The sequence below is a fragment of the Cucumis melo genome, chromosome 5, assembly GCF_025177605.1.
Source record: "Cucumis melo cultivar AY chromosome 5, USDA_Cmelo_AY_1.0, whole genome shotgun sequence".
Classification (NCBI taxonomy): Eukaryota; Viridiplantae; Streptophyta; class Magnoliopsida; order Cucurbitales; family Cucurbitaceae; genus Cucumis; species Cucumis melo.
In genome coordinates, this window is record NC_066861.1 from 21,814,350 (window position 1) to 21,832,483 (window position 18,134).

Here is an 18,134-nt window from a genome sequence, read left to right on the forward strand (position 1 = left end):
GCTAACATATACCCTAACTATAGCATCCACGAAACATAGCATCATCACATTATCATGTCACATCATATCATCATGTCAAATCATATCATCATGTCATATCATATCATCATTAATTGTCATGCTGTTATGCAGTCTAGTCATCAATGTGCATACCTAAGAATATATGCGATCTCTTAATTCTACTCGTAGGTCTAGTAGTAGAATCTCTTACCTGGAGGTTTGCTCAACGAGTTCTAGCAGTAAAATCACACTTCCTAAGCAGCGAAATTCCTAAATGGTTAGGAAACCACAATTTAATAATTTAACCCTCAAAGAATTTAGGTCCAAAAATCCTGAAGTAACTTACCCAAGATCAAGGTCGAACTCGGTTTGGACTTAGTTGGACAAATTCCCCGCTCGACTTCCAGTTAACTATAGTCAATTTAATCTAACAGTTAACTTGGTTAGGGTCAAAATAAACCTTATCTGGATAGACTAAAACCAAATCAAACCTACTAAGGCTTACCGAAAAATATGGGTCAAAATAGGGTTAAAAGAAGCTTGGCAGCTCAACTGGCTCGGCTGAAGAGGGGAAAACTGACTGGCGGCTCAGCTGGAGGGAGGAACTGGCTGGTCGGATCGGGACAGGTGAAGCGGCTAGGCTGGGATGCAGGCGCCGTTTGCTGCAGAAGGCGCGGCTCGGCTGGGGCTCACGCAGGCATGTGGCTCGGCTACAATGCAGACGAGACGTGCATGCGGCTTGACTAAGGAGTAGGAGCGGACGTGCGTGCAGGTTTCCGAGTTCGAATATGAGCGACGAACTGAGCGCTCGATCTTCCAACGATGCGGCGCTGATCGAGTGGCGACGAACTCCAACGGTCGACGACGGAACGAGGCGGATTGCGGTTGAAGGGACACGAGCGTGCGGGTCGGATGCACGGCTTTGACGGGCAATTCGCCATCCACTTCCGATGGCGGTCGGATGAATAGAGCGGCGGCGGCTAGGGTTTTAAAATTTCTTAGGGTTTTCTCTCTTTTTTGTTCTTTTTTTTTAAAAGAAGAAGATGATGGGTTTTGGTGCACGGATTCCTATGCCTATTTAAACACTAATAATAAATCAATACTAATTTCTCTTTCCTTTTCCTTATTTTAAACCAACAAAAACCAATATTCTCTCTCTCCACTTAAAACCCACCAAATCCCCTTTTAAAATCAAACTCAACCAAACACATCAATCTTTTTTTTTCCAAATAAAAATATCACCATTAACTTTAACCAAATAATTCAATTTTCTCTCTCTTCAACCTAATTATCTTTATCTTCAATAAATATATCTACCAATTTTATTATCCAAATAAAATAATTATATTGTCCTCAAAACTTAATTAATTACACAACAAAAAATATAATTAATCAAGTTTTCTCAATTACATCCAAAGTTTCAATAATTACACTTAAGATAATTGAAACTAAATCATCCCAAATTCTTGGGGTGTTACAATCTTCCCTCATTTGAGAAACTTTCGTCCTCGAAAGTTCTAATCCTCGAACAGCTCGGGGTACTAGGCTCTCATGTCGTCTTCTCTCTCCCATGTGGCCTCTTCAACTCTGTGGTTTCGCCAAAGAACCTTGACCAGTGCAATTCCTCGATTACGGAGCCTCTTGACCTCCCTTGCCAAAATCTCAACAAGTTGCTCCTCGTAGCTCAAGTTCTCCTTAATTTGCAATGGCTTGAAGTCCATTACATGCGTCGGGTCTGTGACATACTTCCTCAGCATGGAGACATGGAAGATGTCATGCACTACAGAAAATGATGGAGGCAACGCCAAATGGTAAGCATAGGGCCAATCCGCTTCAGTATCTCAAATGGTCCTACAAAACGTGGACTTAGCTTCCCCTTCTTCTCGAACCTCAAAACACCCTTCATAGGTGCTACCTTTAGAAAAACCATGTCTCCCACATCAAACTCGAGATCCTTACGTCGTACATCAGCATAACTCTTCTGTCTGCTCTGTGCTTTCAAGATACGAGCTCTAATCTTCTGTATGGCTACATTGGTGGTCTGCACTAACTCAGGGCCTAGCAGTCTTTGTTCGCCTATCTCTCCCAAACAAACAGGAGATCTGCAACACCTACCATATAGAGCTTCAAACGGTACCATACCAATAGTGGCCTGATAACTGTTATTATAGGCAAACTCCATCAAATGCAAATGGGAGCCCCAACTCCCTGAAAACTCTAGCACACAAGCTTGTAGCATGTCCTCTAAAATCTGGTTCAACCTCTCTGTCTGACCATCAGTCTGAGGATGAAAAGTTGTGCTGAAGTCTAACCTCGTGCCCAAAGCAAGTTGAAGTCCTTTTCAGAACTTCGATGTGAAACGAGCATCTCTGTCAGAAATGATGGATACAGATACTCCATGCAGTCTCACTATCTCGATCATATATTTGTCCCCACTTACTGGCAGTGTAAGTGGATTTCCCTGAAACAAAGTGAGCTGACTTCATGAGTCTGTCAACAACAACCTAAATGACTGTATAACCTTTTAAAGTCCTGGACAGTCCTATGATGAATTCCATCGAAACACTCTCCCATTTCTAGCCTGGCACACTCAAGGGCTGCAACAAAACCCGCTGGCTTCTGTCTCGGTGCCTTCACCTGCTGACATACCAGGCACCTACTAACGAAGTCTGCCACTTCTCTCTTCATGTTCCTCCACCAATAAACACACCTCAAGTCTTGATACATCTTCGTACTTCCAGGGTGCATAGTAAATGGAGAACTGTAAGCCTCAGTCAAAAGCTCTGTCTTGACTGCACTGTCTTCTGGCACTCATAAACGTCCCTCAAACGTAAAGCCATCATTAGAGGATATGGAGAAATCCTCACCTTGCCTTACCTCTGCTAATAGACGCTTCTCGACCAAATAAGGATCGTTTAGCTGAGCAACAATAATCCTCTGTCTCAAGGTGGGCTGCATTGACAACTGAGCCAACTGTGAGGTAACTTCCCCTATTGAGACTGCAATCTTAGCTCTCTCAAAATCTCTGAGTAAGGGAGCTTGCTTGGTGATAAGCGCTGCTGAATGTGCAACCTTCCTACTCAGCGCATCAGCTACTACATTTGCCTTACCTATATGATACAGAATCTCGCAGTCATAATCCTTCACCAACTCAAGTCATCTTCTTTGTCTCATGTTCAACTCCTTTTGGGTGAAGAAGTACTTTAGGCTCTTATGGTCAGTGAAAATTTATATCTTCTTACCGTACAGGTAATGTCTCCATATCTTCAGTGCAAAAACCACTACTGCCAACTCTAGGTCATGGGTAGGGTAGTTCTGCTCATGACTCTTCAACTGACGGGAGGGATAAGCAACTACCCTGCCCTACTGCATTAACACGCAACCCAGTCCTTTCTTGGAGGCATCACTGTAGATTACAAAGCTCCCGGATCCATCTGGCACTATAAGGACGGGTGCAGACACGAGCTTCTACTTAAGCTCCTGGAAGCTACTCTCACAAGCTGGGCTCCAAACAAAAGGAGTCCCCTTCCTGGTTAACTGAGTCAAGGGACTGACTATACGAGAGAAGTCTTCCACGAACCTCTTGTAGTAACCTGCCAAACCCAGGAAACTACGAACCCCACTAATGTAGACGGTCGAGGCCAACTGGTAACAACTTCGATCTTTGCTGGGTCCACATAAACTCTCTCACTGGAAACCACATGATTGAGAAAAGTCACCTTCTTCAACCAGAACTCACACTTGGAGAACTTGGTGTACAACTTATTAGCTCGAAGAGTCTCCAAAACCTGGTGCAAATGCTCCTCAGTCTTGGAGTAAATCAAAATGTCGTCAATGAAAACTATAACAAACGTGTCTAAGAAATCCTTAAACACTTTGTTCATCAAGTCCATGAATACCGCAGGAGCATTAGTCAAACCAAAAGACATCACAATGAACTCGTAATGCCCATATCTGAAACGGAAAGCGGTCTTAGAAATATCACTATCCCTGATCCTCAATTGGTGGTAGCCTGATCGCAGGTCGATCTGAGAAAAGACTGTGGCTCCTTGTAACTGATCGAACAAATCATCAATCCTGGGCAAGGGGTAGCGGTTCTTGACTGTCACCTTGTTCAGCTCTTTGTTGTCAATGCAAAGGCGCATCGACCTATCCTTCTCTTCACAAACAACATTGGTGCTCCCCAAGGTAGCACACTGGGTCGAATGAAACCCTTGTCCAGCAACTCCTACAGCTGTACCTTCAACTCCTTTAGCTCAGCTGGAGCCATTCTTAAGGGGCCATCGAGATAGGAGCAGTGTCTGGCTCTAACTCGATGGCGAAGTCTATCTCCCTGGAAAGTGGAAGTCTTAGAAGCTCGTCAGGGAATACATCGGGGTACTCCCTACTACTGGTTCAAAGGACAAGGAAACTTCTGGTTCTCTAGTATCTTGTACGCTTGCCAAGATGCTCTAGGTACCCTAGCTGAGTAGTTTACTAGCCTTCATAGCTGAGATGACCTTGGGTATACATACGATTCTTGCCCCCTTAAATTTGAAACTAGCCTCAGAATGAGGGTTAAAAACGACTTCCTTACGGAAATAGTCTATACTTGCATGGTTAGCAGACAACCAATCCATGCCTAGTATTACATCGAAATCCTGCATGTCTAACACTAGTAAGGTCACATCTAACATCTGGTTTGTTATCTCTACCTGACATGCCTTTATCTTTTCTTTAGATAACAAAACCTCCCCAGATGGAGTAGAAACAGACAAAACACCATTCAACGATTCTACCTCTAAACCAACATGCTGAATGAACACAAAGGATATGAACGAATGGGATGACCCAGAGTCAAACAACACAAAAGCATAGTGCCCCAAGATTGAGACCGTACCTGTCACCACTGTATCAGCTCGCTCGGCCTCCTGACGAGTAGTGGCAAAAACTCTTCCCTACTGGGAAGTGGGAGGCTGGTGCGGGTAGTCTCAATGGGTTTCCGAGGACAAGCGTCAGCGGTATGCCCTGGTTGCTTGCACTTGAAGAAAACTTCGCTCCCGGCCAAGCAACGACCTCCATGAACTCTTCCACAGCTAGGACAAACGGGTAGCTCTCTCAAGGTTTTCCCGGCTGCTGCAAGCTCCCGACGATGCCACTGGAAAATACCTTTTGACCTTAGATTTCGTTGCGGTGTCAAGTCAGGCTGCGACTCAACCTTTCTTTTCTGTCCGAGGGCTGACCCTCTGCTGGTAACCTTGGACATATCAGCTCTCTCATGCAGGCTCAAATCTAGTGCCAAGCGTAAAGCATCAGCATGAGTGGTTGGTCTAAGGGCTCGAACAATACTCTAGAGGTCTAGTCTGAGACCTCTGACAAACTTCTCGGTCCTGGCCTCCTCATCCTTCACTACATCAGGGGCAAAACGAGACAGCATGTCAAACTCAGCTCGTAATGCTCCACAGTCATGTCGCCTTGTTTCAAGTTCAAGAACTCTTGTTGCTTCGCGTACTTCACGTTGGCAGAAAAAAACTTAGCATAGAAGCTCTCCTTGAACTGCTCTCAAGTTATCTTGCTGACATCTCCACCCAACATCCTCTCAGTAGTCTTCGACCACGTTGTGCCTCTATCCTCCAGGAAGAAAACTGTGCACTAAACCTTCTTGTCATCAGGACATTTCATGTACCTGAAGATCTTCTCTATAGAGGTCAGCCACATCTGGGCCTTGGTGGGGTTGTCCATGGATCCGTCAAACGTTTTTGGATTGTACTTCCCAAAGTCTCTCAAGTGTTTGGCCTTAGCCGACAGTTGAACCGGCGCGGGCTGAGCTCCCACAGAGGTTGGAGGAGGGACGGTCTGGGCCTGAACAGGAGTGACTTGGGTCTGCTGGGCAGTGAGAAAAGATGCTAAAAGTAGCCTGTAGCATGTCCTAATATCGCTACTTCATCGCGGAGAGATCCGTCTGGGTGACAGGTGTGTTAGGGTTGGCTGCCTGCATGGCAGGTTGCTCCTCCGGCTGAGTACGCCCAGCTCCTCTGCCTTCCCTACCACCCCTTCGACGTGTACCTCTACGCGGCAACATCTTTTCCTGAAGTTTCACCAGAAGAAACTTTTTACAAAACAACCACAACACTTATACTAGCTACACTTACTTTATTCAGGCAAGATTGTAACCATAACTTTTAGCGAAGTCTTAAAACATACCTGGCGAGTGACGAATAACCGTATAGCCATAGGGGTAAAATAAAACAACACAAAATAAAACAAAGACTTACATCGTAAGTAGTCTACAGAACCTAAAACATAGGCTCTGATACCAACTATAACGACCCAACTCCTTATACTAAGTCAAAGCCATTACAAATTTTAAAAGACAAATAAAATTTGTAAAGTTTGGATAAAATGAAACAAAACCTCAAATTTTTTTATTTAAAAGCCTAAACAAATGCAATTAGAGATAAGTGTAAAAAATAAAATCCTAACTCGGGCCCTATCTAATTTTAAAGAAATAAAATAACGAATAAAGAATAGACTAAAATGCAACGTTAAAGTCTGAACTACGACATGAAGCGAAAGCATAAGATCCCTATGGCTCGCCACGATCACTTCTGCTCGCTCGCCAGCTTGCCCTTGCCCTTACCTCTACCTCTGCCTGAAAAATGAAATGGAAAGAGTGAGTATAAAATACTCACTAAGGGACCCACTACTAGTCCCGCTAGGTGCTGTTAACTTCCTATTAGAGTCCTGAAAATGGTACCCAAGAACTGGCACGTTCCCGAACACGTGCAACATGTGATCCCGTAGGAACATAATCTGGTCTTTGGTGAACCCAAAAGAACACCTAGGATAAACTGATCTATAGCGTACCCGGAGGAAAGACTAAGACAATCGGGCTGCGAGCGATCTCGTCGAATCACTCGAATCATGTCTATTTCAATGCCAGACTGGCGGTCCCGTCGGACTACGCAGTCCTAAATAGGTGGTGATCTCGAAGGACATCTGTACAGGTACGACTCTAATAGCATAAGCTATCATACACCCTAACCATAACATACACGAAACATAGCATCATCACATCACCATGTCACATCATATCATCATGTCAAATCATATCATCATTAATTGTCATGCTGTTATGCAGTCTAGTCATCAATGAGCATAACTAAGAATATATGCGATCTCTTAATTCTACTCGTAGGTCTAGTAGTAGAATCTCTTACCTGGAGGTTTGCTCAACGAGTTCTAGCAGTAAAATCACGCTTCCCAAGCAGCGAAAGTCCTAAATGGTTAGGAAACCACAATTTAATAATTTAACCCTCAAAGAATTTAGGTCCAAAAATCCATTTGAAGTAACTTACCCAAGATCAAGGGCGAACTCGATTTGAACTTAGTTGGACAAATTCCCCGCTCGACTTCCAGTTAACTATAGTCAATTTAATCTAACAGTTAACTTGGTTATGGTCAAAATAAACTTTAGTTGGATAAACTAAAACCAAATCAAACCTACCAAGGCCTACCGAAAAATATGGGTCAAAATAGGGTTAAAAGAAGCTTGGCAGCTCAACTGGCTCGGCTGGAGAGGGGAAAACTGACGGTGGCTTGGCTGGAGGGAGAAACTAGCTGGTCGGCTCGAGATAGGTGAAGCAGCTAGGCTGGGACGCAGACGCGGCTTGCGACAGAAGGAGTGGCTTGCGGCAGAAGGCGCGACTCAGCTGGGGCTCACGCAGGCGTACGGCTCGACTACGGTACAGACGCGGCGTGTGTGCGGCTCGACTATGGAGTAGGCGCGAGCGTGTGTGCGGGTTTCCGGGTTCGGATATGAGCGACGGACTGAACGCTCGGTCTTCCGATGACGCGGCACTGATCGGGTGGCGGCGAACTCCAACGGTCGACGATGGAACGGGGCGACGAATGATGGATTGGTGCAGACGACGAAAGAATGAGGCAGATTACGGAGGAAGGGACGTGGGCGTGCTGGTCGGGTTCACGGCTTTGACGGATAATTCGCGATCACTTCTGACTGCGGTCGGATGAACACAACGGCGACGGTCGAATGAGCATAGCGGCGGCGGTGAGTCTGGCGGCGGCTAGGATTTTAAAATTTTTTAGGGTTTTCTCTCTTTTTTCATTCTTTTTTTTTCAAAGAAGAAGATGATGGGTTTTGGTGCACGGATTCCTATGCCTATTTAAACACCAACAATAAATCAATACTAATTTCTCTTTCCTTTTTCTTATTTTAAACCAATAAAAACCAATCTTCTCTCTCTCCACTTAAAACCCACTAAATCCCCTTTTAAAATCAAACACATCAATTTTTTTTTCCAAATAAAAATATCACCATTAACTTTAACCAAATAATTCAATTTTCTCTCTCCTCAACCCAATTATCTTTATCTTCAACAAATATCTCTACCAATTTTATTATCCAAATAAAATAATTATATTGTCCTCAAAACTTAATTAATTACGCAACCAAAAATATAATTAATCAAGTTTCCTCAAGTACATCCAAAGTTTCAATAATTACACTTAAGATAATTGAAACTAAATCATCCTAAATTCTTAGGGTGTTACATATTACGTGGATATGACGATGACATAATGGCTGTGGACATAGAAAACAAACATTCAATAAGCAAATACGAACACATAGCTAGAATCAAACTACAGAGGCTACCACAACTGCAGAATAGCCAAGACAACCTAATTATTAACAACAAAATACTTCAAGCTATCCTTACTACCACCCCTTGAAACCATCCCAAACAGAAACAAATTCAAAATAAAAAAGGCTACCATAACTACAACATAGTCATCTGAAATCAACAATAAAAATATTCAACACAAACAGGGTACCACAATTGCAAGATAGCCAAAACAAATCTTAACACACATATTACATTTTCAATTCAAAACATAAACCCCCTACAAAAATTTCAATTTAACTATAACCCCCCCCCCCTCCCAATTCAATTTTCAATTTAACTATAAACCCCCCCTCAATTCAATTAAACCCTAAACCCTAAACCATTCAAATTTCAATTTAACTATAACCTCCCCCCCCCCCCCCCCCCCAAAAAAAAAAAAAATTCAATTTTCAATTTAACTATAAATCCTAAATCCTAAACCCTTCAAATTTAAATTCAACCACAAATTACAACACATTCTATACAAAAATACATTTAACAAACAAAAATCTATTAAAAAAAATCCTAAAACAATTCTCCTAAAAAAAAAATCCTAAAACATAAATTTAAACTAAACAAACTTTATATTTAAACTTACTTAAGGTGGCAGACGATGGCAGAACGGCGAGGGACGACGACGACAGAATGGAAGGCGGTGAGCTATGGACGGCGAAGCCTTGATGGTTCTCTCTTTCCCTTTCGGTTTCAGTTCTGTGAAATACAGAACTGAATCAATTATAAAAGGGATTTCCCGACGCCTTTTTGGACGGAGTCGGGAAAAATCGTATTTCCGACGCTCATTAAAAGGGTTTCCTCGACGCGCTATGGTGTGTCAGAGAAACTCCTTATTCCCAACGTCGTTCCCGACGCACTGTGCATGGCGTCAGGAATAAGGTGTATTTTAAATTTAATTTGGCCTATTCCCGATGCCGTTTGATCGATGCGTGTTTGATGTGTCGAGAAAAATGGTATTCCCAATGCCCCTTCCGACGCAGTGGTCATTGCGTCGAGAATACACTTATTCCCGACGTTCTTTGTGCCGACGTCTTTTTTGGTGTCAGGAAACCCCCGTTTTCTTGTAGTGTAATGAAATGAATGGGAAAGAGTCTAGTCAATCAGTTATTACATACATGATCTGTAAGGCAGAAGAACATAACAGATGTACTTGTCCTCTATGTGCTTCGTTTCAAGACATTGATGTATAGTATTTAGAGTTTTTGTAATTATTAATAAAATTATTTTATGTAGATTTTAGTGTCTAATGTATATTTTAGGCTTAAATTTTAGTGTATTGATACGTAAATTTTAGAGCTTATATTCATAGTATTTTATTGTGAAATTATTTGATTTTATACTTTTGAATTTTTGTTTCATAAGTTAGGCATGTAATATTTTTAGTTGATCACTTTTATGTTCAAATTTTATTTTTTTATGTTATTAATGAAATACTTTTATGTTAGTAATGAAATACTTCTATGTTCTTATTGTTCCTTATTTTAATTGTTTTAGGGAACTTGCATAATGGAACCTAGCTCTGTTAATCTTATTAAGCTATATCAACAATCATCCCATCACTCATAATTCTGTATGAGATACTTCCTCCACTGTGGTTTTGAGTTGGTGGAGGAGAGAGGCAGCATTCTAGCTCACGATCCCCCTCGATTAGCGTATTGTGTCGTACTTAGGGTTACTAGATTTCTTGGAGTTTCTCAGATAGGATTCATGCAATTGAATTGGCACTTAATTACTGTTTTGGTGGAGCGTTGGAGACCAGAGATCCACACATTTCATGTACCTTGTGGGGAATGCATCATCATGTTGCAAGACTTGAGATCCAATTGGGGTTACTGATGGACGAAGAACCTGCTGGGGGATTGTTAATGTATAACTGGAAACAAGTATGGGATGATTTCTTGGAAGTCCTACCGTCTGACATGAAAGGTTAAAGGTTGAGTCTTCCACTTAACATGAAAGGTTAAAGGTTGAGTCTTCTATGATTGGTCGAACAATTCACAAAATTGCCACTAGATATTGACGTTGTGAGCATCTAGAGATATGCTCGTACATACTTATGCAACTCATTGGATACTTTTTGTTTGTCGACAAGTCAAATACCCTAGTACATTGTATGTTTGTTTGACGGAAACGACGATGATAGAACAAGGATGTTGTAGAGGGAGATCATGCTTAGTTCGAAATAGTAAATTTTAATTCATATGAACTTCAATCTTGAATGTAGAAGTGTACAAATTTTCATTCTTATTTGCACCAATAACAATTGGGTTAGATCTAAAAAATTCTTCTACCTAATCCACAGACATCTCTAATACCAAATCATAACGACCAACTAAGGAGATTTCCAAGATTATGTTTGGCATCACATATATTAAAAGTAAAAAAAGAAGAAGTTAGTTTTGTTTACAATAAATATTTTCAATGCATATTGAGAATAACATGTACACGACTTTCTAGGTGAAAATATGGATCATTGAATTAATAGAAGTCGTGAACCTTTCAAATACTCTTGAGAATAGTTTCTGCCATAACCCCATTTCTACGATTTGTTTTCGTTCTACCCTAATTTTGTTATTATTTTTTTTTAAAGAAACATTATTTTTGAAGATAGTCCCCTGCTTGTCCCATAAACCATTTAATCCCTTAGAATTATATATTTGACAAAGGTATCAAATGATCTAAATCTAATTTATTAAGAGCAACTCTTGTTCAAAGCATGATTGGGGTGTATTTTGAAAGCCGACGGATCCTATTTTAGTGGAAATTTAAGTAAATTTCCGTACTAAGCAACACCCTCAGATTGGGGTGTAGTCCGAACAAGTTGAGTGTATGGCATGGCCGGTTAGAAGAGAGAGGCGCGGGGATCTCGAACGAGCGGCAGCTGGTGTGGCGGATCTGAGCCGTCGTCGACGCTGAGAGGGTCTGTGCGCCCGGATCTACGGTGGTTCGCCATTGGATTTGTGGCAGAATCCGAGAGACTTAAGCTTTCTTTGGTAGAAACTGTTAATCCCTTTTCAATTCCAGTTTTGCTCTGTTTTCGGTTGTTAATGGACAACTCCGATTCGTCTTCCGACGATCGACAGAATCTAATCCACCATAATGAAATCAACCACTCCCCTTCACCTCATTCCGACGCCTTCCACGTCGGCGTTAACCCCCATCTTCGCTCTACCTCCCCCCGTCGTCCTTTCTCCTTCAAAAAGAGGTATCTCTTTGCCATTTTTTTCCCTCTCTTCCTTCTACTCCTCTATTTCTCCACCCATTTTACCAATCTTTTCTCTTCCTCCTTCACAGCTTTCGATTTGCTACGTTATCGAATGACGGAATCTGAATTGCACGCATTGTTTTTGTTGAAGCAGCAACGCTTAGGTCTTTTGACAATGTGGAATATTTCTTTTACTTCACACTCTAATTCCACTTCTGAGGACCTAAAATTATCGTTGCTTACGCAGATTTCGCTGAATAAAGAGATCCAAAATGTTCTTTTATCTTCACATCAAACTGGGAACTCATCTAATGAAGTATACGATGACGGTCTCGATCTTGTTGGTTCTGGTTTCGATAGGTGTAGAAAGGTGGACCAGGAAGTTCTCAACAGACGAACTATCGAATGGAATCCGAAATCGAATAAGTTTTTGTTTGCTATTTGCGCATCAGGACAGATGTCGAACCATTTGATTTGCTTGGAGAAGCACATGTTCTTTGCGGCCATTCTTAATCGAGTTGTGGTTATTCCTAGTTCCAAAGTTGATTATCAGTATAGTAGGGTATTGGATGTTGATCATGTCAATAATTGCTTGGGTAGGAAGGTTGTCATCTCTTTTGAAGAATTTTCCGAGATTCAGAAGAACCGGATGAAGATTGATAAGTTTTTCTGTTATTTTTCAAAACCTGATCACTGTTATTTGGATGATGAGCATGTCAAGCAGTTAAACAATATTGGGGTTTCCACTGCCAAACTTGAGTCTCCTTGGGATGAGGATATCAAGAATCCCAATAATAGAACGGTTCAAGATATTGAGTCCAAGTTCTCTTCCGATGCCGATGTTATTGCCATTGGGGATGTTTTTTATGCTGATGTAGAGAATGATTGGTTTGTGCAACCGGGTGGTCCTATTGCTCACAAATGCAAGACCCTTATTGAACCAAGTCAACTTATTAAGGTCACTGCCCAACGTTTCATTCAAACTTTCTTGGGGAGCGATTTTGTAGCTATTCATTTTCGACGACATGGATTTCTCAAGTTTTGGTATTTCATTCATCCCTAGCTCAATTTGTTAACCATTTTGTTTTTGGTTTTTGGTTTTTAAAAAGTAAGCCTATAAACATCTATTCAAGTTTTCCACCTCTTCATTCCTTGCTTTGTTATCGTTTTTTACCAATGTTTTTAAAAACCAAATTAAATTTCGAACACTAAAAAACAGTAGTTTTTGAAATCTTGTTTTCCTTTTTAGAATTTAACTCTTGTACTTATGAAAGATGCAAACCAACCCTTGTAAATTGTAAGAAAACAGGGTCTTGATGTTTTGTTTTTATATTCTATCTCCTTGCTATGACATAATATGACCACACATCTTAACATTATTCAACATTTTCTGCCTATATCTTTTATATTATTGCTGTCTGGCTGGTTCTTTTATTGCCGATCTATTTTCAACTTTTGTATTGATGTTCATAATGCTGCAACTCTTTTTGATGTTTTTCCCTCATTTTTATTATTTGATGTATATTTCTACTATACCAACAACATTCATGCTCTATGGAAGGCCATGGAGAAACTCACAGTTTGTATTTCTTGCTTATTTCTAGTAATGCAAAACGACCAAGTTGCTTTTACCCTATTCCTCAAGCTGCAAACTGCATTGCAAGTGTAGTAGAACGGTCCAATTCTCCTGTCATTTATCTTTCCACGGACGCTGCAGACAGTGAAACTGGATTGCTACAGTCCCTTGTTATGGTGAATGGAAAGCCTATACCACTAGTTAAACGACCTCCTCGAAATTCAGCTGAGAAATGGGATGCTCTACTTTACCGGCACGAAATTGAGGAAGATTCTCAGGTGACTTATCTTTAGTAATAATTTGAATCTGAATGATTTAATGCGATTTATGTATTAAATTTTATGCATCCTCCACCTAATGTTGCTCCTATTAAACAACTTCATAAGGCATTAGAGAATCTTCTCTGGATAGAAGTGTTAAAAGTGTTGATGTGGACATCATGACTATTCTTTTTTCATTCTTTGGACATCAAATAGTTCTTTCCTCCCCTTCATTGTGCTTTAGTCCCTTTGAGATAATAGTGAGTGGGTTAAGCTGAAGTATACCCCTTCCTATTGGGTTAGGTGTAGCGATCGGTATCTTTGGATGGTCTCAAGTTTCCTATTAGTTCTTCTCATCTTTTTTCCAATGAAAGTGATAGACCCCTAATTAGATTTGTTTACAGCAGAAGAAAAAGTTAATTATACCAGCTGGAGTTTGTTACATTAGTTTGTTATGTTAGTTGTAATAACACTCACATGTGAGTTAGTTAGAGGCCGGCAAGATTAGTATAAATACTAATAGAATTTAGGAGGAAGGATATGAGAATTTTGTAAGAAGATTTACTGTAATTTCTTGAAAGAGAGAAAGGCAGTAGAGAGAGAAAGGAATCGAGTTACTCAATTCCAGAATGTACCCCTTATCAAAATCTAAATAGAAGAGGAAATTCATACCAAAAGGTGGTGTTCCATCAAATTGGTATCAGAGCGGTGAATCTTGGGAAGGAAATCAACAATGGAGCAAACGCAAATTGAAGAAAAACTGGAAGCCTTTGAACAAGAAGTGATTGGGATGAAGAAAGAATTAAGCAAAATTCCGGCAATTGAAGAAAATCTGAGATCCTTAACAAAGAGCCTCCGGCTGTTAAGAATTCAAGCCGAAAAAAATCAACAATTGTTGTTACAATGCGTTGAAACCATGGTGAAAGAAAAATCGATAGTGAGTGAACAAACAGTGAGTGAAAGAATCACAACGAATCTACCAGTGATGAAGAGTATAGTTGAAGGAGGAAGTACACCTATGAAAAGAATCGAGACCGAAGAACAAAGGAAGGAAATCGGAACTGAAGAGAAGGTGGGCGAAGAACAAACAAAGAAGATAGGAATTGAAGAAGATATAAGTGATCAAAACAAATTCAAGAAGTAGAGTTACAGAGGTTTAGCGGCAAGAAGTTCGATTCATTTATTTTTTGGATCGAACGGAATTTCCAAAAATATGAACTGATCAATTCTGCGAGAGTAAACGTTGTTGTAATCAAATTCGATGGAACCACATTAGATTGGTCTCGGTCGAAGGATGAACACAATGCATTCAAGGATTGGTTGAGATTAAAACAGAGGTTGTTACTTCCTTTCCAATCAGTGAGGGAAGAACTTAGCCGCGGGCGATTTCTAGCAAACAAATCGGAAATCGTGGAAGATCGGCGAGAATTACCGGCGAGACCCAAAACGAAGATCCAAGTGAAAAAAAAGTTGCAGTTCGGAGACGCTGGAAGTGACTGGTTTCGATGGAAAAAGAGGACGGCAGCAGTTGTGTGGATGAGAAGGAGGAAGAAAATGCTGGCAAATAGTGGTTGTCCGAAAAGGCGATACGGAAAGCGGGAGAGTTGCGTAAAGAAGGAGATGTTGCCGTGATGCTGATGACGTGGCAGAAAGGGATAGAAAAGGAGGTTAGAGGAAAGAAAACTAAACCCTAAAATTGTCGATAACAAACCAAAAAAAAGAAAAAAAAGGAAAGAAAGCTGTAAACACACCTTGAGGACAAGGTGAATCTGAAAGGGGGAGTAATGATAGACCCCTAATTAGATTTGTTTACAGCAGAAGGAAAAGTTAGTTATACCAGCTGAAGTTTGTTACATTAGTTTGTTATGTTAGTTGTAATAACACTCACATGTGAGTTAGTTAGAGGCTGGCAAGATTAGTATAAATACTAATAGAATTTAGGAGGAAGGATATGAGAATTTTGTAAGAAGATTTACTGTAATTTCTTGAAAGAGAGAAAGGCAGTAGAGAGAGAAAGGAATTGAGTACTCAATTCCAGAATGTACCCCTTATCAAAATCTAAATAGAAGAGGAAATTCATACCAAAAGGTGGTGTTCCATCAGAAAGTTCCGTTGTGCGTGTGCACTATGTTGTTGGATATTTGGGGGGAAATGAACAATAGAGTGTTCAAAGGTTTGGATAAGGACCCTGCACCCTGGTGAGGTTTCATGGTTCTTTGGACTTCTCTTTCAAAGTTTTCTGTAATTATTCCCTAGGTAACACCTTACTTAGTTGGAAACCCTTTCTTTATAAGAGTTACAATTGTGAACTTGTTTTTTTTGTATACCCTTGTATTCTTTCAACTTTTTCAATGAAAGTTGTTGATTCTATTGAAAAAAAGTTCGGTTTTTCTTTTGTTCCTAAAGTAAAACGTTTTCCTCTTGATTTTTAAAAGAGTATTTGCATTAGAAGAAAGTATGTGGGAATTTGTGCATGTCTAGCCATTTAAATCTGGCCAATCAGGAGCTTTTTACTTGAGAAGGATAGAGTAGTCCACATAAATAAAATTGCTTACTGGATTGTTTTATTTATTTATTTATTATTCTTTTTGTGTTGAAATGATGTTGAAGGTGGAAGCCATGCTGGACAAGGCCATATGTGCAATGTCGAGAGTGTTCATTGGAACATCTGGTTCTACTTTTACTGAAGACATTTTGCGTTTAAGAAAGGATTGGCGATCAGCATCTCTTTGTGATGAATATCTCTGTCAAGGTCAGGACCCAAACTTTATTGCAGAAAATGAATGACCAACATAGAACTTTATCATTCTTCCTTTTTTTTTTAAGGGAAAAAAAAATTAGAAATTGATTCTTTGATTCAACCCATTTTTATTCTCTGGATTTTACTTTTCACTTGAAATTTCTTGGCATGTATCATACATAAAGTTAGATCTGTGTAGGATTGGGAGTGTGTTAAAAAAGAAAAAGAAAAGGAGAAAAATATTCCTGAAATTGAAGTGTTGTAATGTAATGTAACATATCCAGTTTTCTTTTTCCTCTTTTAGTGAAATGGATGGAGATTACAAACTTATGATATTTTTTCTGTGTTTGTTGTAATGTTACTTCTTATTTCCTTTGAAATGTTATTGTTGGTGTAACTATGTTGATTTGGAAGCACTTGTATTAAATATCTAACTGCACTACGATTGTTTAATAAGCTATTTTTAAATATAGTAAACTAAATCAAAATATTTACTAAATATCTTACGATCAACAACAATAAATTAAGATAGATTAATGTTTGTGTCTTTCCCTATCTGATCGACATGGATAATTAGTCTATCTTGATTTATCTATCATAGATAGATTGTAATATTTTACTATATTTATATATATTTTCATAAGTTCTTTTTTTTTATTAATGGACTAACGGAATGATCATATGGGCAGAGTTGAATAGGCAAACTTACAAGAATTTGACAATATCAATTACTCTTCTCTCCTCTTTTACTTTTAGTTTTCCAATCTGTCGACAAGATTTCAAACACCGTTCACTCTCAATCTCTCTTGTTCTTCCTTTAATAATTTAGACTAAAAATAAACCAAAAATACATTATTAAAATTGAGCAAAAATGAGAGGAGATAAAAGGTTATTCCGTATTTGCCCATGGAAAAGTTTCTTAATTTACCGCCTTCAATTCTCCACATTAAACAAGTAATATGGCCTAAGAATCTTGATATATGATACTTTCTCTAAACCGTAGACTTGAAGGATCTTTCAACAAAACAGAAATTTAAAGATCTATATGTTTCCATTTTTTGTTTCCCGTTTTTTCTAATATCATCTCCTTGAGCTATGATGGCTGAATGGAAATGCCGAGGGACACATCAATGATAGAGGAGGGAAAAAGAAAAAAAAAAGAAGATGGAGATGCCAAAACAATATAAAAAATAAAACAAATAAAAATATCTGATTTAAAACTTCATGTAACAAAATATACATTATTCACATCTTTAAAATGTTAAATGTTTTACTCAAATTATCGAAGATTCATTAGATGAGCAATCTCGTTAGGTAAGCAATTCCATATGGGAGTTTTTATCTTCAATATATCTATTATGCACTAAGGGGAGAAAATGATTTATGACTTATTCGAGTGCTTGTCCTTCACTTCCTACCTCAAGAAAGACAACAGTTGATGTTCGTGGAGAAATTGTTTTATTATGGAAAAGTTGAGAAATAATATAGGGTGGTCATGAAAACATAGTTGTGCCAGTTGATATGGTGTTGTTGGACGTCGGTTGTTTTCAGTTTCCATCGGTTGAATTGAAGGTTAATTAGACCTTGTTTATCTTGGTTTGGAGCCCAAAAACATTATAACCATGACATACGAAACGTAAAATAGAAAAGATTTACCCTTTTGAATGGAAAA

General features: G+C 39.6%; 1 protein-coding gene across 5 annotated transcripts; it reads left to right on the plus strand.

Moving 5' to 3' along the window:
• The first annotated feature begins 11,324 nt into the window (after positions 1 to 11,324).
• Positions 11,325 to 16,818, plus strand: LOC103492463 (O-fucosyltransferase 36-like). Of its 5 annotated transcripts, XM_051084477.1 has the most exons (5): positions 11,818 to 11,886; positions 11,976 to 12,050; positions 12,134 to 12,930; positions 13,491 to 13,740; positions 16,333 to 16,818. In XM_051084477.1, exons 3-5 carry the CDS (start codon positions 12,344 to 12,346, stop codon positions 16,507 to 16,509), a joined length of 1,014 nt encoding a protein of 337 aa, XP_050940434.1. In that variant the 5' UTR covers positions 11,818 to 11,886; positions 11,976 to 12,050; positions 12,134 to 12,343; the 3' UTR covers positions 16,510 to 16,818. The 5 variants fall into 5 exon arrangements, with proteins under 5 accessions (XP_008451086.1, XP_050940431.1, XP_050940432.1 ...); XM_051084474.1 differs by having other exon boundaries at positions 11,329 to 11,886; positions 11,976 to 12,930; XM_051084475.1 differs by having other exon boundaries at positions 11,336 to 12,050.
• The last annotated feature ends 1,316 nt before the right edge of the window (positions 16,819 to 18,134 follow it).